Here is a 10,806-nt window from a genome sequence, read left to right as displayed (position 1 = left end):
CATACGAGGAAAAAATAAGATGTTTGAATCTTCATGCATGAGGGAGAAGGTAGAGAAAATTCCTCCCTCCAATTCCAAACCCCAAACCCTTATAATTACATTCATGATTCTTTTACAGCCCAAAGACACAGAATAAAATACTTTATGATGTTAACTTCAATCCATTTGTTTTGGCTCTAGAGAGATGCATGCATTAAACTTGAAGCATTCTACGTTACTGAAATATTTACATCATTGTACATGTGATGTGGAGGAAATTTTCCTCATATCTTGGGCTGGAGATGAAATAGATTTCTAGTGTAGGCTCCTATATTTAAAGCAGGTTGTGATTTTTCTCAGATAAGGGAGATATCCTATTGGGATCAAATTTACCACAACTTGACCCCAGATGAACAGAGGATACAGTTTGGGATCTTTTGCATCTAATTGTATTTTGAATTGAGTAAGGATACCACCACTGTAAATAGTCAGGGCTTTCACTATTGCAATTCCTGTCGTGGAAAACAAAATCTTGTTTGTTTTCAATGTTCCTGCTCTAATTTCACTTGGCCTTGCAGGTTTGAGACACAGCAAACAGTATAGCTCAAATTACACTTATTTACCACAGGAGAGTTGGGTGCAAACCATATGACATGAATACAATTTACCAGGTTAGAACATAGAAACAAATTCAGAGTATTATAAACCACTCAGGGGATTATATAAGTGGACTTAGGACATTCTCTCTCCATGAGATTTAGTGAGTAAGACCCACATCAGTAACACCCATACCTCTTCACAGGTAAAGGTAGGAAACCCAGTAAACCAGATTGAACAAGCAGAAGGCAGTGGGGAAGAAGATCCGCGCATAGGAGTCCATCTTGGCGATACGGATATGTATCCTCCCATGTCTCCAAGCTCCTGTTCGGCAGTCTTCGAAACAGCAGAAAAAACTGGCACAGTCCTTGCCGTCCAGACACTCATACCCATATTCTTCATCTCTCTCTTGAAGGTGTGTGGCATTATTCATTTGAATGGTTGCTGATCGTGGGCGGATATCAATGGTAGGGGCCTGAGATAAGGGTAGGGAAGGAGAGGGATCAGAGTTAGTTATACTTGCTAAATCCTAGACCATTTCTCCACAGTGTCAACCAATGTGAATGATGAATCTGAAAATGAGTACTCAGGGAATTGCTATGACATCATGATCTACAATGGTAAAATTGAACTTAGAAGGATAGCACATTTGCAGAGTTCAAATTTTGAGCTTAAGCAGTGCAGCTGAAAATAATACCACCAAGCTAATAGCTATAGCAAGAAGATTGAACACCAAAAGAACTCAAAGTTTAAAGATTTAAATCACACAACTACATGGAATCTTATTCTAGTAAATATTAGATGTGAGGTTGGTTACATGAAGGCATTTAATGGTGTCGCACATGAGTAGAACAGAGAAATAAAAACGCGTCAATTTTGAAATCAAATTTTGTGTCATGCTCATCTATATAGGCAAATACTATAACCCCATTACACTGAGCAAATGTATTGAATGCTTTTAATAGAAAATGTCAAGATATATATAAATGTAGAAGTTTCCTGAGTTTATACCACAATGGTATGACTTACTTATGTTTTAATGGAATATATAAGTACTTTGTCTAACGTGCACCATTTAGAAGCTTCAGAATGTCAGCAATATTAACCTACATGTGAGTGAAAAATTCTTTTAAATGTTACTAGCTATCAAACTCTGGCATGAGAAGAAACTAGTACCAATTAACTAAATGTTAATCTAATCTTTTCTGCTGCACCAATGACAAAATTGCTAGAAAACTCAAACATTTATTTAATGTTAATTTGGACGAGTTAGTTTTAGGGTAATATAAATCCACATCGTATTGTCTGTGAATCAGCTATCAGAATCCAGCTGAGAATAGAAATCTCATTAAATATTGCATGGTAGAGCCAAAGGCCCCTGGATCACCCTGGAAGGGAGGGATGGGTGTTTTAACCTAAAGCATTTCAAAAAGACTGTATTATTTTTATAGAACTGACAGGTAGAGTTCAGGTCAGTGGAGATTATTGCATGTACTTATTGAAAAACAATCCTTTGTTGAATTAGGATTTACAGAGTCAAATTTTAGGGCATATATGGTATATATGGGACATGGTAGGTACAGCCAGTGAAACTGGATTCCATTTTTATCTGAGAAGAGAGGGTGAGTCTTGGCTTTGACGTTTAAAGAGGCCCACTTTACTAATGACATCTCATAGAGCTTACAGATATTTTTAGCCTCACGTTAGGTCAAAACCTCTGAATTAATGTAGGGTTGCTGAATCAATTCTAGAAATCTATAGAACTTTCTCCATCTTAAATGTGTTATCTCTAGTGGAATGCTAAAATGTCTGCTCATAAAAAATAAATAAAACACCATGTAAGCATTAATAGTCAAATTCAGCAGTTGCATGCAGTGAATTTCCATTCCAAAAAACATTATACCTTGAAGGAAAACATCCGAAGAAGCTTTGGGTTTGTAGACAGAAAAGAGAATCACATTTTTTTAATGAAAAAAGGAAGAAAAAAAAAAAAGAGAGACAAAATAAGATAAATTAAAAATACATTTTGAAAGCATAGCAAGTGAAATGAACTGAAATTGTAAACAAAGAAGGACAGTTCTGAGCTTGGAATAAAGCATATGCCTAAAGTTGGACAATGAAATTTGGTGATTGATTGCTAGTGAAATCTCCAGTAAATTAATCCACAGTGATCTAACTGCAAAGGCCAGTATTGTTCACGTGTGAGGAAGCTTTCTATTGCCCGTTTTCCCTGATCAGAAATACTGATTTCATTTTTCTAATTATCATCAAGGAGGCCTTACTAGGAGAGCCTTGACACAATGAACCCAAGGGCATATTAAATGGGAAAATGAAATTTCAGCTTCTCATTCACAGCTTGGGCTCTTGATAGTTCTGATACATCATCTAATTGGCTTAAAAGAGGGAAATGCATGAAGTTCTCAGGTAATTTCATTTTTGCAGGTTCTTCAATTCCCCTTCTCCTCTGCCTTCTTTTCTTCTGCCAGCTCATGACCCTGGCTTAAGGAATCCAAGTGTTTTGTATCTCTGCAACAAAATCCACTCCACAATAGAGAGGACCAGAGGGCTTTGTCCTAAGCCAGTCCTCACATCCCTGTTTCTACTGCCAGGTAATAATGCTGAGTGTCTGTAGAACCATCTTTGGGGGGGAAATGAAATAGCAAGTGAAGGAGGGGAAGAAAACAAAAAACAACACAACAAGGAAAATAAACTAAGGATAGAGAAAATGCAAAGGTAAAGAGAGGCAATACAGACAGAGAAAGAAAGGGCTGCATAAAGTCCAGTGAATATGGGCAATTAAAGATAACAGTTTCTTTTGCATTAATCATCAAGAATAATGATGCTTCTTCACCTGTTATATAATGTCTTACATTCAAATAAACACGTGCAATTTGTAGAATTTCACCTGGGTTTCTGGAGATGCATCAGGATGCAGTCTAGCATCAGCTAGATTCTGTGGTTATAATTCAGCTCCCCAAAGCCCGTGGGTCAGAAAGCTGGCCACTATCATGACCCTCATAGCCCTTAGAGCAGAAGACCAGGAAAGGCTATAAATTCAGGAGTTCCTTTGCCCCAGTATTGTAAGGAAATGGACTAATTTTCATGGGGCCTCCTATGAACCAAACACTGTGTTTAAGTGGGCAAACGGGTAGCTACATGCTCTTTTCAACATCCATAATAAAAGACAGTTGCTTTAGGCATTTATATTTATGCTTCATCAACTCTATTTAAATTTAGGTGGCAAGGTGAAGCCATCCTACCTGTCTCCAAGTCACTGAACTCAATCCAGGTTGGTAACTGCGTAAATCATCAACATCAACCCCCATCATCAACTATAATTGTAAAGTACTATGTAATGTTTTTTACATCCATTACCCCATTTATTCCTCACAGCAGCCTCATAAGATATGTCTTTTTTGTAATACTCATTTTATATATGAGAAAATAAAAAAGGGAGGCTAAAAAAATACATTTTAACTATAAAACCAATAGAAGTCCTCTGGCAATGCACACACACACACACACATTATTTGCAGCAGTGTGGTGATCCCTGAAACTTTAAGAACCTTGTGGCTTCCTATTGGAAATCATTGGATGAAAAATTTAAGTTAAAACATCAATAATTTAAAAATATTAGTTAAGAGGCAGAAAGATGAAAATCAATGAAACCTAAAATAACAAGCTACTAGAAGATGAATGCATTGTTCAGCCATGGTTATACTCCCAATGAAATAGAGAGAGCAAGAGTCTGCCTTAGTGAATCAGGTCTCTCCCAAGTAACTGATGACCTTAATGAATCCTTATGGCCTGGCCAAACCCACACAGTCCCTTTTCATCTTGCAGCCCAAAGTGTGGATAGACTGCAGACAGGCTAAGCAAGACCAAACCAAAACAAAACCAGGTGATCTCTGTGCATACAAATGTCAAAGGTCCCAATAAGAAATGATACATACAGGGTTTTTCTTCTTTTTGTCTTTGTCCTTGCTTGGTTTCCGGTTGCTGACAAAATAATGCAGGGTGCCGTACTCCACCAAAGCAGAGAAGACAAAGATGAAGCAAACAGATACGAAGAGATCCATTGCCGTGACATAGGAGACCTTGGGGAGCGACTTCCGGGCAATGGTGCTGAGGGTAGTCATCGTCAGGACAGTGGTAATGCCTGCAGGAAGACACAACAAAACAGATCATGTGACCACAGCAGCAAGGTGGATAACTGTCACTAATAAAACCAGACGTGTTTTGTGACTTCTGAGGAGCAACCTCAGTATTGGGAAAGGAGATGTAACTCAGATTCATTCACTCAGTTCACAGATGTGTATTGCCCACCTACTATGTATCATCTACCGTAGGTGCTGAGAAACGTGCTGAAAATGTGCTGAGAAATAAAATAGACATGGTCCCTGCCCACATGTCCCTCGTATTTCAGCGAAAGACACCACCATGGATCAAGTAAGCAAAGAAAAGTATAATTACAAATTATGGTACGTGCCATGCAGAAGAGCAGGGATGATGAGAACTTACTTAGATGGAAGGCCTCTTTGAGGAGGTGATATTTAAGGCGAAGCTTAAAAAATTAGAAGAAACCAACCTTTTGGCTATTAGCACTAAATAAATTAAAGGGAGGTTCTGAGGAAGGGAAACCTTACCTGTTTTTGAATTTTTAAAATACCTGGCTTCTGGGGATGGGCGGGGAAATCACGGTGATGCTGGGGAAATCGAAGTTCAATCATGCAGAGCATGCACAGGAGTTTGCATTTTATTCAAAGTGCAAGGAGAAGTCATTTAAAAGTATTAAATAGAGGAGGTGCGTTGTGTACGACTGACATGTTCTGATGGATAAATTCTTTAGAGGCTATTTGTGATGAAAATAGGTATCTCAGAAGTAATATCATAACTAATATTTACTGAAAACTTCCAGGCACTCTGATAAACATTTTATGTGCATTCTCTCTTTGAATCTTTACAGCAGATATTTTCATTTTGATTTTATAGTTGAGGAAAAGGAGGTGCAAAAGGACCAGTGCCATGTCAGACGGTAAAGTAGCAGAAGGATTTAAACACAAAAATTAAACGTCTGATTTCAAAACACTTCTTTTCCCCCTTGTGCAACAGTGCCCAAGCAAACAAGTCCTCCCCAATAATTGTTTAATAACAAAGAACAAAATTAAGACAACCTGTACGTATCTACAGGGGAAGGGTCAGGGGCTTACCTTCTGTAACAGCTATGTTAACTACAATAAAGGCAACACAGATTCAGTATCCGCATAGGTTATAGCTCCAGTTATAGGAACTTAAGTAACAGTCTAAATTTCTGCATCTGTTAGTGATCGTGGAGTCATCCGTCTCCCTGTCTAGTCTATATACTTTGTGACAACAGATAAGAAATATATCTTGATGTCCATTGTAATCCCATAGTGAGTATAGTGCTAGGACTCAATAAATATCAAATGAATAAATAAAACAGTTGAAGAATAGTGTGTATATGAAAGACTAGAGACTCAACCTACATTGGAAAATAGGAATCCACATTGATGACTTGGGGGAGATAGATACTGTTCTGTGCAATTAAAACTAACACTTAAGAATCTCTTCCTTTGGCCAAGTACTATGTTAAGTACTTGTATAATTAATTATCCCACAAAATCCTCACAATGACGTAAGCACTGTCATCCTTGAAAAAACCTGAGTACAGAAGGAATAAACTAGTTAAGTGATAGAGATGACATACAAGCCTAGCAAGTCTGACTTTAAACGCAATGCTCTGAACCACATTGCTGTATTTCCTCTCTATAAATAGGTCCATAATATGCAGGATGTTTTTGTTCTTAAGGCAGGTGGGTTAAAACTTTCAAGTGCACATACGAGTTATATACATGCTTACTTTCAAACACTTTCCAATTTTGTTAAGGGTTTTCATGGTCTATCTTTGTTCTGGGAGCTATTGTAAATTCCTAATTTGGGATAAGATGTAGATATGTGGGTCTTCCATGTTGTCATGATGGAAACATAAGAATGGACAAGTTTCTCAATTACAAACTGGGGATGGTAGTGACTGGGGGAACTCCCTAAGGCTCTTGGGAAGACTCAATTGAATAAGGCACATAGAGTGACAATTCCTAGTAAAGTCTCAATAAATAGAAGGTTATTATCATTTATTTTAGAGAAGAAAGATCTGCTTCTCAAACGAAAAAAAAGCTTCACTTAGGTTGTCTATACGTTAATTCATGTAGAAGTTTTTGATTATACCTAATCACAGCTGATGTTTTTGTGGGGGAATTTCAAAACTAAATTGGCACTTTGGTCTTCACATTCAGGCCTCAAACCACATATGACCTATGAGAAGTGAAAATGTCAGTATTCACAGTAGATACCATGGATAAGTTCACTTAAGACAATGTGGCCTCTCTCATATTATTAAGTTCACTTAAGACAATGTGGCCTCTCTCATGTTATTAGGCTACATGGCAGTTCATCACAGCCATGTAAAAGAAGAATCTTAAAAAAATGCTTCAAGATATTTTCAGGTCTGCCTGGAGCCACAGAGAAGAGAACAATGAAGAATAGACAAATGGTAGTTTTAAGTGATTTGCCAACCAACAACAAGATAGCCTGATGTGGTTTTTTCGTTTGTTTTTAATGTGGTTTTTAAGCCTAGTTTTGCTAAGCAAAGAAATTAGAGTTCTCTTACCTGAGATACATGAAAAAGATCCATAGCTTCTTTCCATTCCTCCAGCCTTGGCATGAAGTAAGCTCTTGAGGCATGTTACCTTACCTCATAACTTGGGTGAAAAATACCAATTCGTATTGTCCTTGTTTCAGCCATCATCCTTACATCATGATTAAACCTCACCAGCTACCACTTGTGTACCAAACTATACTCAAGTGTTACAAGTTCCAAAATGAATATTCCCCATTCTGTGGTGATCTGAGTTTAGAAAGCAGTCAGTCTCTGAGCCACATGGGTATATTTGTCTCACTCATCAAATAACTTGGCTCTCTTAACTGTTCAATGGCAATAAACTTGAAGTTCACAGGTGTTTAATGTCATCTGGTTCAACTCTTGATTGTAAACACTGGAAAAGGCAATTGGACTCAGTGAAATCTAGGTCAGTGTTCTTAAACCTGATCACACATTAGAATCACCTGGGAAATTTTGTTTTTCTTTTAATCCTGACACCCAGCCCATGCTGTCAACAAACTAAATAAGCATCTCTTCAGGTTGGACTATGGCAGCTGTACTCTTAAAGGCCCCCTACTGAGTTAAATGTACAGTTAAATCTAAGAAGCACTGATCTAAAGAAGTGAGACAGCAAAGCTAAAACAGAGAAACCAGCTCAGCACCCTACCTTTTCCCACAACTGGCCTTCAACAAGGTCTCACCCAGAGCAGATCTAGGTGTCAATCAGCCAAGGTGCAGATCTACTATCTGCTGGCTGTGTGACCTTGTAAATGTCATTTAACCTTACAGCACCTCTGCTTCCTTAGCTCTAAAAGTGTGATAATAACCTTTATTATCATTACAACTTCTACGTGAGGCTGTTGTGAAGAGTAGAAAAAGCATGGGGACCATGTTGAAGATGCCTGACTTATAGTAAATGATCAACAAATAAGGGGAGCACCTACCTGCTATTTGCTTGGGGACCCGTCCCTCGTTCCTCAGCCCACTCACCTTGATCCCTTCTCCCACCATGGTCTTGTGCCAGTGAGCACTCATTGAATAAGTGGTGGAAATGAGCTACTAGAGTGGTCTTAAGAAGGATTTTGACCAGCAGGAACTAGACTTCAAGAGAATAGATTGATTTAAAATCCTTCCCTTAAAATATTTTTGGAATGGGTAGATTGGAATGAATGCATCAGTGCATTTTTTCCATCCATTCATAAGTGCATACATTCCTTGAATAATCACTGAAGTACCAGCCATGTGCCAGGCACTATAATGGGAGTGAAAAAGACATTTACATTCTGAGGTAACAGACATATAAGCGTGTAATGCAGTACACTACTCAGAATCACAGGTAATAGTCCTCAAGTAATAGACTCAGCACATTTTGGGTTTGTCTTAGCATGTAGCATTAGACAGGACATTATAATTGTTAAGTAGAGCCTGTAACATAAAGTACCTCATATAACAGAAAAACTCAAAATAACTTTATTTTGAAACAGATGGGAGACTAAATTAGGTTTGGAGGAGAACAAAAATGCAAATGATGTCTTTTTTTCCCACTAATCATTTCTGCCCTCAGTTTTAATAACGTGGTACAGATCACTCTGTCAGAAAATGACTATAAATGCTAACATTTCTGAGGCCCTACTATGCCTTGTGAACTTTGCTTGGAATACCTGATTTCACCTAATAAAACCCCACAGTTAGGTACAGGAAATGATATATGTTTCACATGTGAGTAAAATGTGATTTGTATATCCAAGGCCATACCATATGTGTGGGTTGAAATCCAGATTCTCTGGACTTCAAAATCCAAGCTCTTAACTATTACATGATACTGCCTCTCTAGTCAAAGAGTGAGCAAGAAATATGGTTCTAGTTTTCATACAGATGATAAAAGAGGACAGTGGTTTTATAATTCATTTTTCAGTAGTTTTAGTTAAGTCTTTAGGAAATTTTACGTAGTATGAGAATTTTATTCATGGGCCTAGCCTCCAATGTCCCTGTGAGTCTGTGGCTTTGTCGTAATCTACGTGAGTCCTCTTTCCTTTTGTGAGGAAAAAGATGTGAAACTCCAAGACAGATATCACCATATACAAGAGATCGAGCAAACTGCAAATAATATTAAAAGTGGAGGGAGGGGTCCCAGAATTTCACAGGTTATGTTTTCCCCAAAATAATCTTTTCAATGGTTCTTCTATAAGGAGCCAATTACTGTGTATGTATGTCTTCAAATGTCACAATAATTATGCATGTTGAAATTAATCAATAGCCAGTAGTGTGCTAGTAAATGTGTAACAGTTGATTCCCTAGAGAAAAGGTGCCCCTGATTTTTAGTGTTTGCCTATTTCCATGTTGTTAATATTTTCACCTTGGTTGATTTCACTACCAATGTGGCATCACTGAACACAACGTTGGGAAGAGATAAACACAATCAGCTCTCATGAGCTGGTGTGAGCAGCTCTAGTGTACTACTGCCCCGAGATCAAAACAAAAACATCTACTGAAAAGAAAAGGTTTCTTTTCCCCCCCCCAAGTTAATTTAAATTACTTAAAAACTTACTGAAGAAAGCCTATGGAGGTAATTTAGCAAAACAAAACTAGGAAACTTTATACACTGCTTCTTTTTTTTAATATGCTAGTTTTCTTTAAAATGAAACAAATGGCATTTCTATGTAATTGATGACTGAATTAAAAGCAAGTCAGTTTTTAAAGGGGAATAAAGATTAGTCATATTTGGTACTTACCTTGGGACAGTACAACACAAAGAATTGTGTCTCACCTAAAGAAGTTCTGGCTGGAACAGCATCCTTATTGATCCAGAAAGACACCCAGGATAGGACAACGATGAGTGTGCAGGGGATGTAGGTCTGGATGGTGAAGTAGCCCATTCTTCTGCTCAGGTCAAAATAGACAGTCATGACCACGTAATCCCCTGGAACAGAACAAAGATAGACCATGAAAACCCTTAACAAAATTGGAAAGTGTTTGAAAGTAAGCATGTATATAACTCGTATGTGCACTTGAAAGTTTTAACCCACCTGTCTTAAGAACAGAAACAACAAAAAGCAAACCCCAACCTGTACTGAATTCCGATCCTTTTAGAAGCAATGTGATTACTGATGGAAGGAAACTTTTTTTTTTTTTTTTTTGCGGTACTCGGGCCTCTCACTGCTGTGGCCACTCGCGCTGCGGAGCACAGGCTCCGGACGCGCAGGATCAGCGGCCACGGCTCATGGGCCCAGCCGCTCCGCGGCACGTGGGATCCTCCCGGACCGGGGCACGAACCTGCATCCCCAGCATCGGCAGGCGGACTCTCAACCACTGCGCCACCAGGGAAGCCCCCCGGAAGGAAACATTTTTGAGCACATTGCTGGTATTTTCTTCTTTCGTGTGATTTTTGACATTGCCTTCTCTGCCTACTTAATACACACAATGTGAAATTTTTTGTTTGGCGGAGAGGGAAAGAAACAGTGTTTCTGCTCTGTGCCTTTCTCGCCTGCAGTGAATCCTAAGGTTTGTAACAATTTCCTCTTGTTCTCAGGACCTTTCTCCATACAAACCAG

The 10,806-nt window shown here is 38.4% G+C and overlaps 1 protein-coding gene across 2 annotated transcripts in view; it reads right to left on the bottom strand.

The window, feature by feature from the left end:
- Positions 1-649: 649 nt before the first annotated feature.
- Positions 650-10,806, bottom strand: part of GABRG2 (gamma-aminobutyric acid type A receptor subunit gamma2) — a 116,506-nt gene continuing 106,349 nt past the window's right edge. Inside the window, exons 8-11 of one of the 2 annotated variants that reach the window (XM_089909635.1) lie at positions 10,023-10,177; positions 4,530-4,735; positions 2,480-2,503; positions 650-1,051 (exon numbers count right to left, since the gene is read on the bottom strand). In XM_089909635.1, coding sequence (XP_089765761.1) covers positions 776-1,051; positions 2,480-2,503; positions 4,530-4,735; positions 10,023-10,177 — 661 coding nt within the window. In that variant the 3' untranslated portion in view covers positions 650-775. The remainder of the gene's footprint in view (positions 1,052-2,479; positions 2,504-4,529; positions 4,736-10,022; positions 10,178-10,806) is intronic. The other variant, XM_022595160.2, reaches the window with a different exon arrangement.

Source organism: Delphinapterus leucas, chromosome 3 (genome assembly GCF_059928025.1).
Source record: "Delphinapterus leucas isolate spDelLeu-1000000601 "Yukka" chromosome 3, BTC_Dleu_Yukka2, whole genome shotgun sequence".
In the NCBI taxonomy this organism is placed as follows: Eukaryota; Metazoa; Chordata; class Mammalia; order Artiodactyla; family Monodontidae; genus Delphinapterus; species Delphinapterus leucas.
This window is presented reverse-complemented; position numbering and strand designations above follow the sequence as displayed.